The sequence below is a fragment of the Apteryx rowi genome, unplaced genomic scaffold (genome assembly GCF_003343035.1).
Source record: "Apteryx rowi isolate R43461 unplaced genomic scaffold, aptRow1 scaffold_200, whole genome shotgun sequence".
NCBI lineage: Eukaryota > Metazoa > Chordata > Aves > Apterygiformes > Apterygidae > Apteryx > Apteryx rowi.
Window position 1 is genome coordinate 284,754 of NW_020448309.1, and position 14,455 is coordinate 299,208.

Below are 14,455 nucleotides of genomic sequence, written 5' to 3' on the forward strand. Positions count from 1 at the left end.
CAAAGGTTTCTCCAAATCTCCGCCCTGGGCCACCACAACCTGGATCTTCCCCAGCAGGACCAAGAGCTGGGTCACATGCTGTACTGCTGCCTAGGTGAGCTGAGAAATGGGCATCGCAACCTCCCTTGCCAACAGCTAGATCGCTGGCTGAGGAGCACGGCACCAATAGTACATCCTGCAACACCCCGGTTCAGCCTCCCACTTCGAGGGGTCATGTTCTTTGTTCCTAGCGCCCCTCAGTCCAGCTCTGTTACTGATCCAGGCTGGTGGGAAAAGCTGCCGGAGCCAGTCTCAGTATTTCACGGCTTCTGCTAGGTGAAGGAGCTTTCATGGCAAGCACCAAACAGACTCTGGACAGAGCTGGGAGGCTCCATCCACCAAGCAGCCCAGCACGCAGGCAGGAGGATGAGCTTCCCCATCTGTCCTGTGTTTGGGCTCCTGGCTTGGTGCTTCTGTCCGTGCCTGGCACTGCCTAGGCAATGCCCTGAGCTGCAGRCATGGTGCAGGGAGCAAGGGGGTGGTGCAGGGAAAGGAGTGGATGAGACACACTAACAACAAGAAAGGATGCCTGGGAGATGGGGAAATTGCTGCACAGCTGGCAGCAGAGACTGGCACCAGCTCCTGAATGACTCCAGACAGAGAGATCCTGATTGGGAAAGGACTAACCAGACCTTTCTCCCTATCCTGCACTGGAGATATCAGCTGAGCCAGCCCGTTGCAGTGTGCCCAGGCACCTGCATGCCAAAGCGAGAGGGAACTGAAGCTGGACCAGGACCCACAAGGACTCCCCCATCCGGGTTGAGCAGCACTTACCCTGGCCAGCTCCTGGTTCTTCTCCTCCAGCTGGCTCTCCAGCTGCCGAAGGTGCTCCTCGATGCTCCCGTGCCTCTCTTCTGCCTGGGAGAAGCAGAGCAGCCCTCTTGGATGGTGAACCCCAAAATTTTGTGGTCCTTCCTGCCTTGCAGCATCCCTCCCCAGGATGCAACGCTCCCTCCCACTGCCTGCCTCCCCACCACGGTTTGCTGTGCTGTCAGCCCCAAAATGACCATGCTAGCAAGGGGATCAGAGATGGAGGCACTCCACAGCTGGAATGAGAGCAGGGAGCCTTGAGCCTGCAAGGAGGGCTTGGGGGCTTGCCAGGACACTGGGGAGCAGTGGGCCACTGGCCCTGGGGCTCTGTCACTGCACACAGGTGGCCAGACCTGTCTCTTCCTCTGGTTCCTGCATGCTTTCCTGGCCTGGCCATCCCCAAGTACCCCTCACACTTGCCTTGGTGAGTGCCGCGATGCGCTGGGCCAGCTCTGCTTCCACTTCGGGCAGCGTCTCTGCTTTCCTCATCGTCTGCTGCAGCTTCTGCTCCGCCAGCTCCAGCAGCTCTTGCAGGTGCCGGGCTTTCTCCTCACACTGCAGAACGGGGCACAATAGGGTGCCTGGCACTGAGGCTTGCCTGTATCCCATCCCCAGTGCCTACTTCTTCCTCCCAATGGCCTGGGGTGGTGGGAGCCTTCAGGTCCAGCTCTGAGCTGGTCCCAACTGGGAGGGACTAGTCCCAGGTGGGGGGAAAGGGTGATGGGGGAAAATACATCCTGCTCCCACCACTGTGGTTGACCCATGACTGGACCAGAAGGGTCTGATGCTTCCCATTTCAATCCCTTTCCAAATCCCCCCGAAGATGCTGTCTGCACATGCTTCCTACACATGTTGCCACTGGGTCTGTGGCTGCAATTGCACCTGGAACTGGTGCTTAGCCTCGTCCCTCCAGGCTCTGCTTCTGGCTGTCATCTGGCACAGTCCCAGGCCTGCAGATGGGGTGTTTCAAGGTAGGGGGAGGATGGTGGTGCACCAGCTAGGATGTGCCAGGCTCGTCTAGCCCCTTGCAAAGCTGGTGACATGCTACCCCATCCATGTCAGCACTGGTACCTGGCGGTGCAGGGACTCCTTGTTGGCCAGCTCACTTTCCAGCTTGTCGTTGAGGTCGTGGATGGAGGTGGCTTCTCGCTGGGCTGCCAGGTAGCGTTTCTCCAGTGTGGTGATCCTCTCCTCCATGTCTTCTTTCTGAGCCAGAGCCTGAGAGAGCAATGGGGCAGTCATGTCCCGTACGAGTGGAGAACTACAGTGGCGAGTCCCGGTCCTTCCCCAATCCCTCTCCCCATTTATGGTCCTGATCTGTAACCTTCAATTTGGGAACAACCAGCCACACAGCTCCTGTAAGCCTGGGACACCCTCCAAGTCCAAGCACACAATAAAAAACATGCTTCGTACAGGGATGAAGGACAACAGAGTGGGAGGGGATAGCAGGAGAATCAAGTAATCACAGAAAAACCACCCTTTCCACTAGTACGGACATGTTTCACTGCTGTGAGTCTGCAGCACACCTGGGTTCCTTGGCATCTGCTCACAACCTCAGGGAAGCCCTGCTGATGGACTGCCTCAAAAATCCCCCAAAGGCAACGGTCTATTTTGAGAAATGCTGGCCTTAACCCTCCTTTCTGCATGTACAATAGGAGTTACAATCCCTCCCCAGCCCAGAGTGTGGAGCAACTGTGAGTGTCTCTGAAGCCGCAGCAGGGCCCGGGACAGGGTTTACAGTGTGACAGGGCAATGCCTAACCTCTCGGAGGTCCCTCTGGTACTTGCTGCTCATCTCCTCCGATTTGATCAGATCTTTCCTGGCAGTGCCCAGATCCTCCTCCAGCTCGGCGACGCTGGCAGCCAAAGCAGAAATGCGCTCCTTGGCCTGGACCACTTCAAAATTCTGCTTCTCCAGGAGCTCCTGCAGCTCCACCACCCGCCCTGCCTCATCGTCGGGGTGGACGGAGCCGTTGGAGAGCCGCTGCAAGCCAGCAGAGAGGGATGTGGATGCCTGACTGTCCCAAAGCACGAGCTGGCATTGCCTGCGGCTACCCAGCAGACAAACATGGCCCTGCAGGGACCTGGCGTGACGGGGAGATGCCAGGGAGCACAGGGATGTGGGGCCCTGGGAGCCACTGCTAACAGTCTCCACTAACCAGAGACATGGCTCCTCACAGGATCAATGAGACAGGGATGGTTGAGGGCTGAAACCCTGGATGCGCAGAGCATCCCTGGGAAGCAAAGTCCCAACAAGTGTCCCAGCAGGAGCACAGATTCCCCTGCACTGGGAAATGGCCTGCTTGGCCTATATCCGCCTAGCAGGGAAGGACATTTCCCAGGGGATTAGACCCAATGGAGAGGGAAAAAGGTTTTTCAAATGTCCAGGGGTGATTCAGCATCCTGCAGGCAGCAACAAGGGGATTGGAGAAACTGTGGCTCAGTGAACACAGCCAGAGCAGGTGTTTTCAGGGCTCTCACCTTCCAGGGAAGCTTCTGTGCCGGCTCCTTGGGCTCCCTTTCATCTCGCTCTCCTACTGGGACCTCCCGCACAGGGCCTTGCTGCAGAGTGGCCACCTGCAAGACAACAGGAGTTAATCAATCAGAGAGACCTGACAGGACTGGCTGGTCAGGCCCTGGGTGATGCCAGCCTTGCTGCACCCATGTCCTGGTGCAGGAGGACAGGGAAGGCGACCAGCCCCTGCATAGTGCTGGGGAGGCAGATGGAGGCCACTGCCACACGCTGGGAGAAGGGAAGGCAGATGGTGCTCAGGATGGGTCCCACATGTCTGTGGGACACAGATCAGGTGTCCTGACCTCTCAATTGCAACCAGCTTCCCACCAGCTTCCTCCACCTTTAAGAGCAACCGTAGTATTCAACCAGTGCCTATTGCTTGGGGGTAACTGGAGGGAAAGGCTGAAGAAAACAGAGGGAGGCAGAGATCCTATGCAGGGTACGAGGGGGTGAAATGAAGGCACAGCACTGAAGCAGGATGAAGCTGCATCTTGTATGGAAGTGCTTGTTACGGCCATGCAAAGAGCCTGAGCCCCAGCGGTGAGGTGTTTCTACATGAGCTGAGCCCTGCATCCTGGGAAGCATTTCAAATACAAGCAATATTACTAGTTTTGGCAGCCAAACAGGCTCCAGACCTGGTGCAAACATATGCAGCAGGAGCAGGAGATAAACCCCTGCATCACACCTTGCTCCACTGTGGAAGGATGGGGGAAAAGCTCTTTGCAAGGCATTCAAAAGCCAAGTGCTGCCTCCCCACCAAGCCTGGAAAAGTATTGTGAGATATGCGCTGGCAACTGGAAATAGGAGCAAAATTTTGCCAGACAGAGGCCTTAATGGGTCAGGCTGGCTCTTTTTGGCAGCAGTGGCTGGGCTCCCAGATGAGCAGGCTAAATATTGGAGGGAGACAGACAAGTCCCTGCGTCAGGGCCGTGCAAGGAAGGAGATGTGGAATGTGAGACAGGGTGCTTGGAGCAGGGAGATTTGGGTCTTTGCTGAGGCAGGAAAAACCCCAACAAGCAAAGTCACTGTCAGCCAGCTGAAGTGAATCAGGTTCAGGTTGCTTTTGTCAGTGAAATGAAAACCCAAATGGCAAAACAATAGAGGAAAACCTCATCTGTGAGACAAAAGGTTTCATGGAACTATCGGTTTCTTTGTAGATATTAAGCATGCGCAAGCCTTGATATAAATAAAACCCATTACATTAAAAATGCTGAGAGCCATTTTACCAATTTGCATGATCATTTTGGGGGCTGAATTTCACCAAATTCAACATAAATTCACAAATTGGGTGTAACACACTCCTTGGTGCATCAAGCAGGCCCTGTCCACCAGGTGCCCCAGCAAGGGCCCTGGCATAGGATGCGAAATGTCCCTCTTACCTGCCGATGGGCATCCACAAGCTGCTCCTCTAAGGTTGCCACTCGCTCTAATGCTGCTCGCAAGCGCTCTCGAACCTGCAGTTGTGCAAGATAACGGGAAAGGCTGTTACTCATCTATAGCGAAGGTGTCCAGGAGCCAGGCAAACTCCCAGCCCCTCCTATCTGGCTGACTGCCAGCCTCAGGTGGATCACATCCAGGGCACAGGCTCAGCAACCTGAGGGCAGGGATGCTCCATCCCATCATCTGAGGGAGTGAAAGCACATTGGAGAGGAACAGCCTGGGAAAAAGTGACTCTTGGAGGAGACTCAAGGCTGGGGCACCTTGAAGATGTCTTTTAACAGAGCAGGGAGATGCTCAAGGCAAATGAGTCAGGAGGAGCAGCTGTGGGTCCTAATGCAAAGACCACATCAGGATCTCAAATGCCAGCACTCCCTTCCCCGACCCCAACAACCTCCCTGCAGCTCAAACCCTGCAGCATCCACTCAGCAGCTCCACCGGCTTGGCTCTGCAACTGCAGCTCAGGTCTGAGCCACTGTATTTCAGCACAATCAGCCGTATGGCCTGGCTGTGGGTTGGGGCTGCAGAGGGGTTGTCCCAGAGCGGGGGACACATGGAAGTTGAGCGCACAGAGCTCTGCTCAATCTGATGTCCCCGTGCATGTGCAAAGGCAGCAGTGGCACAGAGACTGCCATGCTGAGCCTAATGACGAACCCGTCTGGAGGACTGATGGATAAAATCATGGTGCTGCAGCTTTTGGCTACCCAAAAACTTGCTGCTGAGGGACCACATGTCACCACCTGGTTTAACAACAAAAAATGGCATCCAGAGGGAGAGACAAGGCCAGGCCACCCTGGGAAGAAGGAGGGAGGTTGGGTCAGAAAGCCTTGATGGTTGGTTCTGAGTGAAGGATGCTCACAGAGTGAGCCATGAGGGAGAAGTCCCAGCAGCCCATCTCACCTTTTCGTCCAGTGCCTTGTGATGCTCAAACAGCGACTTAAGTGCTTTGAGCACCTCGACCTCACTGGAGACCCCGGATGGCGACTGGGCCTGGCGCTTGACCACGGTCATCCTCAGGGACCGCTCATGCCTCGACACCAGGCACTCCAAGTGCTCTAGCAAGAGCTGCAAGAGAGCAAGTGTGAGGCTCTTACCATCCTTGCCATGTGGATACTGACCCAGCATCTCATGGTGCCCAGTGTTTCTGGGAGCCGAGACCTGAACAAGAGGGTTTTACGCTTACCCGGGTGTTATTGCGCTCGGCTTTCAGCTCTGAGATCTCCTCTTCCCTCTCCAGGAGCTGCTCCCGGCATGCGCTGAGCTCCCGTGTCAGCGTTGCAAACTCCTGCGGAAATCAGGGCACGGCTGTGAGCAGGAAGCACACGACGGAGCCAGAGCCAGTGTGCTGGCCCTGCCGCCAGGATCCCCATCACAGAGCAGCTTCCATCCAGCACCTGGCCAGCGAGTGAAGGGGATGGGGAGGGGAAGAAGGGAACGAAGAGAAACCAAAGGAGAAGCACAACCAGGCTGGGAGGCAATTTATTCCTGGACTCCCCAAGGGCTTTAAGGGAGGAATGCAGCACCTTGGTGTTTATCCATTTGGTTTGATTAATAATGACACAAGAAACTGCTCTGCAGCTCCAGAGGTGCTCGACGGCATTTGAAGTGCCCCAGCCAAGGCCACCAGCATGCTTCCATCCTCACTGTCCCCTTGACACAACCCAGCAGCGCACCTGCCTTGGAGCGTCCTAGCAGGTTAAAACACACTGCAAAGCCACAGCCAGCCAGGATGGGTCCCCTGGCCCTGAGCCGACCTCTGCCCATGGCCTCAGGGCCTGGCTTTACCCAAAATTTCGTTCCAAGGGAAATGATAAGAACCACCTTGGGTCAGCAAGTTGGGCTGAGATGTTCAGACCATATCCAGAGAAAGGCAGATTCTTGCCCAGTTTCATCCCTGGCACCCCAAACCGCTCGGCCAGCTTTCCAAGTGGTCTTGTCCCCCTTTGAGTCTTTTTACTCCCCAATTTCTGCAACCTCTGGGGTGCAATTGAGGAAGGGATGAGGCACAACCCAGAAGGGTCACATGCACCTCTCCTGTGGATGAAAGCAGCAGGGTTTGGTGCAAAGTGCCATTGTGCAGCTGTGCTGAAGCAAGCCCTGACGTGCTCCTTCCAGCCCCAAGTCCCAGCCAAGAGAGACAGGTCATAATGGAAGATGTATCCCACTTGCTACCGGTCTTGCAGATGCCAGCAGTCCTTGCTCCGGCCACCGGTCCCTCCTGGGAGGTCACGGCCAGCAAGGAAGAGCTGGGCACAGAGCAGTGCCAAAGAAGAGCCATAACCCCCCCAGCACAGATTTTGGGACATGATGGGTTCCTTAGAAATAGAGCAAATGCACTTGTGACTGTACTGGAGGGGAAAGAAAACCTGCTATGAACTTTCCACAGTGCAGGAGGGTTAATTTTCTCTTTAAAAATGAAAATCAAGTGTCCAGGTTAGCCCAGGAGCGTCCTCCCACTGCTCCCAGGGCTCCGTTGCTGGTTTAGTCACCAGTTCATGCCAGGGCTAAGCAACACTTTGCAGCTGGAGCTTTTTGGAGTGTAAAATGCAAATGGGCACCACCGAAACGCTTCATAAATTTACATCGGTTTCACACTGTTGCTGAGAAGAACTAAAAAGGAAAAGGGTTTCAGAAGAAGCTGAGATTTCTTTGAGCATTAACAAACCAAATTTCGATAAGGGGCTGAGAGCAGTTTTACAGCGTGAAATTCTCTTTYGCTCTAATTTTCATGTTTAAAAACCCCAATCTTAAAATTGAAGCAAAACATTCAGGCTTAAGCTGAATTAAACACTGATCAACTCAAAGTGAAACCTCCTGCAACAGCTGACATCTTGCCAAGAAATGAAGAGCTTTTAAATCTATTTGTCCCAATCAAAAATTTCCTCTCCCTTCTCTCCCCATGCTCCACACAGCTCACACTGATGTCCAGTCTCTGTCTGAAACCCTCTTCAACAACACAAGAGCACAGCTGTATTGGATGGGATTGTTTTTACCTCTAATTGCTGATTCTTGAACACCTAACCCTGAATGGAGGCACCTTTCTCCCAACATCACAATTTTTGGAGTCGTTTGCAAGGCAGGGTTGTCTGAAATCCCAGCACCAGTCCTCTCCCAGGATGCAGCATCTCTGTATGCCAGGCAGCAGATTTCCCGTCATTTCATCCTTGCAGGCTAACAGGGGATTCACCGGGCAAGGGTTTAGCTTTGCCATGGGAAGAGGCTGACCTGGCCTAGGCCCTCGAAGAGACACTGCCCTCCCTCTCCCCAATTCCTGCTCTCACAGTGCTTTTCAGTCTGGGGTTGATATGAGGATGGTGGTGTCAGAGTGACACTGAGACCCCATAGTGGGACAGGATTGAGCATGCCACATGCCACAACGGGGAGGAAGGGAAAGAGCAGTCGCAGCAGGCAAAGTCACCACCACCATGAAGAGCCACCTTTCTGCCCATCACCATCCCTTGGGGCTGCTGTCCCTTGACATCTTCACCCCAGGATCTGAACTCCCAGGCTCTTTTCTAGCCCTGCTCCTGCCCCATTGCTTCTCCTGAGACTTCTCCAGCCCAATCTCCATCCATCACCCCCCAAAATGACCTCAGCAAGCCAAATCTCTGCTGACAGCCCTGGCTGTGCCCAGTGACCATCCCATGCCTGCTCTCAGGTCATCCTGCAGCTCCAAAAAGTACAGCAAAGCCTGCCATGGAGCCAGCTCCCGGGGAGGTCACTGGACCTGGCCAAGGCTTTCCCAGAGCTGGACTCTCCCCAGCCCCTGGGGATTAAGATTTGGCAGAGGCCAGTGGCACACGCATGTGCACACACATCCCCATGTTATGCAAGAGCTGCACACAAGAGCAAGCAGCTTGCAAGCATCCAGGTGGATTACGTTGGGGCTTGGAAAGCCGGCAAGGGGAAAGCATGCAAGAGCTGCAGCAAGAGCAGCTAGCGGTGCTGAGATTAGGTGCCCATATATTGATGGCTGGTTCAGATTTAGGGATACATCACTCCCCAAGTCCCTCGATACGCCAGGATAGAGACAGGGAGGCTTTATGGAGCTCAGTAAAAGCATCCTTGCAGCCATGAAGTCCCCAGGGCCTGTCATTCAGCAGCCTGAGCTATAACAGGGAGCGATGAAGCACATGGGTTGCTGACCTTCCCCCAGCACCGGGCAGGGACTCCACGGTTCCCAGATTTGCTGAGGGCTAAAACACTTGTTTTGCCCCATGGCTGGCGGGGAAGGCCGGGGTTGCAGAGGTGGATGCTCTCCCCACTGTGCTGGGAAGTCAGCACCACTTACTTGGTGAGCAAGGGATGGAGCCCCATTCACCTGTGTGGGTGACAGGCTGGGAGGAGGCAGACCCATCCTCCCAGTTTCTCCTTGCTGTCCCAGGAGCAGAGCAGCAGAATTACGAGAAAGCCCTAAGTCACTGTCTGAGGGATAAACACAACCCCTGGCAATGTGTGGCATGGGATTATGAAGATTAAATCCCTCCAGGCAAACCCAAGGCTTCAACCATTGCCTGCCGTCAATGCCAGGTAGCACAGCGGCACATCCTGGCCCTTCCAGCCACGGTGCCGTGACGCTGTGTGGACCATCCGCGGGGAAGAGGTGTCCCCCGCTCTTGGCGCACAGCCACGACTCCTGTATTTCCACCCAGCATTGCTTGGAGATGAACGTGCATACAGCCGAGCAAGCAGGAATCCAGATCCCAGCACCCTCATGCCATAGGAGAACAGCTAGCCCTAAGGGTCCAAGCTGAGCCGCTGGATCCCTCTCTCCTCCCCTAAAATCTTGAGACACTTAAAAGGCTTCTCCTATTTCCCACCCAGTTAGGGTTGTATTTTCACATTGCTCTTTGCAAGCGTGTACTCTAGGTATGTTTGTAAGCTAAATGGAAGGAACTGGGGGGATCATTTGATGTCAGGACGCAAGGATGCCAGGGATGGAGGTGGGCTCACAGGCACCTCCAGGGAGCTTGGGGGTCTTAGCGGGTCTTCCCCTCCCAAAAGCCCAGCTCTCTGCTCCTCGGGCAGCCCTGAGAGGCAGCGAGGGTGCAGCGGAGAGGGGCCTGCATGGAAGATTTGCAGGAGGTTTCCAAGGACATCAGTATCAGCAGCCTCTATGAAATTTGGAGGCCTGTTCTCCCTCTCACGCTGCTGGGGACAGGGAGTCCTGCCGAGCCCCCAGTCACTGGGGGGCAGGGAGAATTACTGTCCCACATGGGACCCTGCACTGGGAACACATCTGGACACACCTGGAGTCCTGCACATTGCATCCCTGGGTCACATTTACAACCAGAAAAGCAGGGAGGGGAGCTGAGCTGAGCAGCCAGGCAGGAGGGAGCTGCCAACCATGCCCAGGGCCCTGGGGTGCTGCTGAGAGCACCCGTACCCCGACCAGGCCTTGGTCCTCAGCACCAGCACTTGGCCGCACACCCCCTGAACAGCAGGGAGGAGAGAGGAATTGGAATTGAGAGCTTTCAGCCTGATTAAGTCGCATTCTGTGCTCCCACATGAATAAATAAATCATGTAAGAAGCATTAAGGCAGCTTAGTCTCCACGGGAAATCGCCCTGCAGTTCTGCCTTTTGGGGGCTGAGGGACACCCCCACGGAAAAGGGGGGGGGGGCGGCTCAGCCACATGGCACCTGGCCCCACATGGGCATGGGGGGCCAGGAGCTGCAGGCTGGAGCATCCCTGCCTGCCCCATCTGTGGGTCTGCCCCAGACATGTATGTTCCCTGTCTGCTCCAGCTGGGGAGAAAAGCCCGCTTTCATCAACCGAGGGGCAATCTGGCATTGTAGTCCAGGACCCAGTACGCTGGTGCTGGAGAAGGGCAGGCCCTGGAGCATCACCGGCCTTCAGGATATGCCCAGCCGGTGCTCTGGATCCCATGCAGAGGCAGCATCACCTGGCTGCCCCAGTCCCCTAAAAGGATTCAGACTGCCATGTCCCCTGGCCACCAACCTCCTCCCAACCTCCCCACGCAACACATCCTCTGCACAGCCGGGGCTTGGGCTCTTTAGAGATACTGGGGAAGGGTTATCAGCCTCGTGGGTGATAATCGAGGGTCTGAATGCCCAACCTGCCCAAAAAGCAGGGTTTCTTCAGACAGTCCAGCAGTCCCGGATTGTCCTTTCCCGATGCAGTCTGACTTGTTGCAATAAACACCAGGGCAAAGAAGGTTTCAGGAGGGGGATACTGGCTCACAGAGAGGTAGGAGGAGGAGGAACAGGATGGGACAGGCACCCGGAAAGCCCCTGACCTGTGCCTACATGCTACACTCCAGAGGAGAAACCGGCCGCATCCTGCTTACCTGGTACATGCACATGCTGGGGTTAATCCCATTGGGCAGGTGAGCGCCTTTGGGTTTGCTCCCTGCATTCATGCCGAGGCCTCATCTCCGGCGAAGGCTGGGGCTAAGGGCGCTGGGGGCTGCCATGCCTGGGTGCAGAGCCGCAGGGCGGACAGTCGCCTGCCCGTGCCGGGGAGGAAATGGGGCTTGTTGGGAAAGGCAGGCAGCAGGAGGCAGCAGGAGCTCAGGGAAATTCCCCATCTGCCACCTGCACTAATCACATCCCTTGCCGTGGTGCAGGGGAGCTGGAGGGACCGGCAGCGCTGGTTGGGAGCGGGGCACCCAGCGAGCTCGTTGGTGCAGCGCGCTGATGCGGAGTCCTTTTGCGGTGACCCAGTTTGCTTTGGTCTGTCTGCACATTGCCCATGCCAAGGAACGGATGACCCCTTACTGCAGCCGGAGCAGAGACTAAATCCGCGCGGTCCCTTAATCCGAGGCGGCTGTGGCAGGGTGGGTGGCATGTGCTCAGGGTGACCTGGCTTGCTCTCTCCAGCTGCACGTTAGCAGGGGAGCCTGGAGCAGAGGGGACGTGAGCCACCGGCACACAGGAGGTGATGGTGGCCGTGCCTGCACCCTGGACACCTGGAGAACAGGGCTGAGAGGGCACCGGGGCACTTTGCAGAGCATCTCTGGGGACAGGGAGCAACCCATACATGGGGGCTCCAGGAGCTCCTGGGAAGCACCTCTGGGCTTTTTGCTTTTGGCAAGCTGAGGAGAGCCAGGACCAGTCCAGCACTGTGCACTGGGACATGGGCTGTCTTCCCCACAGGCTGCTTCCCTCCATCCAGAGTGGAGGAGGGATGCTGAGAGTTGGTTGGCCACCAGCCCAAACTCTGGCCTGGCTTGTGCCATCTATTTCAGTCCATTGACCATTTCCCAAGCTGGCTCTCTTGGGTGCCTCACACTGCAGCATGCAGGCAAAGCAACAGGATCCAAGATCTCAGGACCAGCACAGTCACGTGGATGCAAGTCTTTCAAGCCTTCTGCTTCCCCTGCCTGCTGGGCTCTTGGCAGGCTCTCCCTGAATCCCACCCACAATAGAGAGGTGCAAAAGCCCCCCGAATCCTGCTCCCTGCAAGGTCCTGCAGGGAAGGTGGGCAGCTCAGATCTCTCCTGTGCATCCCTGCAATGTTTCCCCACCTCCCTTCCTGGCCTGTGCATCTCTGCTTGCAGAGCAGAGCTCGAATCCAGGCCTCTGGAGTACCTGCAGCAGGATCTGCCAGTGGAGGAGCCAGGAGGAGAACAACACAAGGTTTTAAAGCAGAACCAGAAATCCCAGCAGGGCCACAGCAAGCCCCGATTCCCCTGTGTCCCGGGCTGCTCGCTGAGCCCAGATCTCTGGCAACTTCCCTGTGTGCTGCTGTCTGCTCCAGCTTAGGGAACAGATGGACCCATCACATCACCCTGATCCCTGCTCTGTGCCCAGCATGGCAACGGGGCACCACAAAGGAGGGCTGGTGGCAGAGTTTGCCCTAGTGGGCGAATGCTGCTGGGCCTGGCGTCTCCATGTGCCCACCCTGCCTGGGTCRAGCTAGGCGGCCTGCCCGAGCATCCCTTTCCCAGGGCTCAGTCCCACCAGCTCCTTCAGAGGGTCTGTGGAGCCAAGCCTGGACCCCTTAATGAGTCCAGAGCAATTTCTGGGTGCAAAGAAGCCCTGTCCCACTGCGAAAACTTTTTCTGTGGCCTTGGGGCCCACAGCCGAAAAGGAGCAGAGCAGGGCTCTAGCTCTGATTTGGGAGTGAGGACGTCTTGCTCAATGAGAAGTAGGCAGAGCAGTGCCCTGAGAACATCCTCCAGGAATGAGGATCTTTGGAGATCAGAACCAAGCGCAGCAGAGAGAGTGGCCAGGGCTTGGCAGCATCCAACATCCCCTGTCAGGCACAGAAAGTCTGCATCTCCCCCCTTGTCCCCTGGGGCAATGGGGCTGCTGGAAATGAGCCCTCCCGGCAAGAGAAAGGACAGGGAAAGGGAGTTTCCCTCTGGCAGCGGGGAAGGAATATGGCTGATGTCCCTGTTCAGAGACTGCAAGCAGGAAGGAAATGAGGTGGGGATGGGGAACCCACGAAACCGAGGACTGCCCTATGTCTCGAGGAGCCAGCTGGAGGCGGCAAGCCAGCCACACCACCCGAAACGCACCATCCCACGTGCTGTTTGGTACCAGAGGGCTAGCGTGGGCTCTGCGTCTGCCTCCCCGTTCACCCTGGGGCATCCTCGGGAAGCTATCACCTCTTCCCCATATGCTAACAGGGACATTGTGGTCCCATGCTTCCCCACACAGGCTAACAGACCAACAGGGTATGGAGGAGAAGGGGAGCTGTCTACCCTGGTTCTGGCTTGGCTTGGGAGAGCTTACATGTTTGGGAGAGCTTACATGTTCTTGGCACAAGGTGCAACACAACCAGCACCAGCACCACTATAACACCAGATCGGCCTTCCTAAAAGAATGGGCTAAAAACCACCCCAAGTGGCCTATCCCCCCTCACACACCTCAACACGGGCTCCCGCTCTTCCTGGGGTCGGATCCTTACCTGAGGGAGAGCTGAGTTCAGCTGCCTCTGGAGCTGGTCCCGCTCCCGCAGGGTCTCCTGCAAGCGGCTCTGGGTGACGGAGAGCGTCTCGCGGGTCTCCCGCAGTGTGTCTAGCAGCTTGTCCCTCTCATCCAGCATGTTCACCATCAACTGCTCAAAGTCAGCATCGGCATCAGGGCCCTGCTGGGGACCCAGAGGGTCCCCCTCACTGATGGTGGGCATCACCTCGCACATCATGGTGGGGCACAACAGGCAGGCAAGGGTCCTGGAGGTGACCACGGGCCAGGTAGTGGGTGCTGTGGAGCTGCAGGGCCCTGATCACATCGCTATGGGCTCCCACGGACCCTGGGGAGCCAGTGCTGGAGAGGGCAGCAGGGAGGCAAAGGTCAGGGGCTTCTCCATCCCTCCTGCTCAGGCACCCACTGAGGCCTAAGTGGAAGCCAGCATCGCTCCCATGGGGATGGAGAGATGTCCTTCCCACTGAAGAGGCTCTCGCAGATTGAAATCTCTCCACTCAGCTGTTCGTCACTGCTGGGGCTGTTGCAGCCCCTTGTGCTGCTGCTCTGATGCCTTTTGGAGGGGCTAGAGCATCGACGAGTCACAGGAACGTTGTTCAGAGGGGAATGAAGTGGCTCTTGGAGACGTGTCCCGATGGGGAGCCCAAGCTGACAGCAGCACAGCGAGCATCTGGGGGATATTTGGGCTGCCCGGACATGCTGAGGAAGAGTCAGATGAAGGAGGGCTGTTCTCCTCCAAGGCTGAGTGAGATGGTCACTTCT

General features: G+C 56.4%; 1 protein-coding gene across 1 annotated transcript in view; it reads right to left on the bottom strand.

Moving 5' to 3' along the window:
* PPFIA4 (PTPRF interacting protein alpha 4) overlaps positions 1 to 14,054 on the bottom strand; it is a 34,979-nt gene extending 20,925 nt beyond the window's left edge. Inside the window, exons 1-8 of the mRNA XM_026063756.1 lie at positions 13,677 to 14,054; positions 5,984 to 6,085; positions 5,701 to 5,865; positions 4,743 to 4,817; positions 2,611 to 2,883; positions 1,921 to 2,067; positions 1,266 to 1,404; positions 814 to 893 (exon numbers count right to left, since the gene is read on the bottom strand). Coding sequence (XP_025919541.1) covers positions 814 to 893; positions 1,266 to 1,404; positions 1,921 to 2,067; positions 2,611 to 2,883; positions 4,743 to 4,817; positions 5,701 to 5,865; positions 5,984 to 6,085; positions 13,677 to 13,913 — 1,218 coding nt within the window. The 5' untranslated portion in view covers positions 13,914 to 14,054. The remainder of the gene's footprint in view (positions 1 to 813; positions 894 to 1,265; positions 1,405 to 1,920; positions 2,068 to 2,610; positions 2,884 to 4,742; positions 4,818 to 5,700; positions 5,866 to 5,983; positions 6,086 to 13,676) is intronic.
* Positions 14,055 to 14,455: the final 401 nt, after the last annotated feature.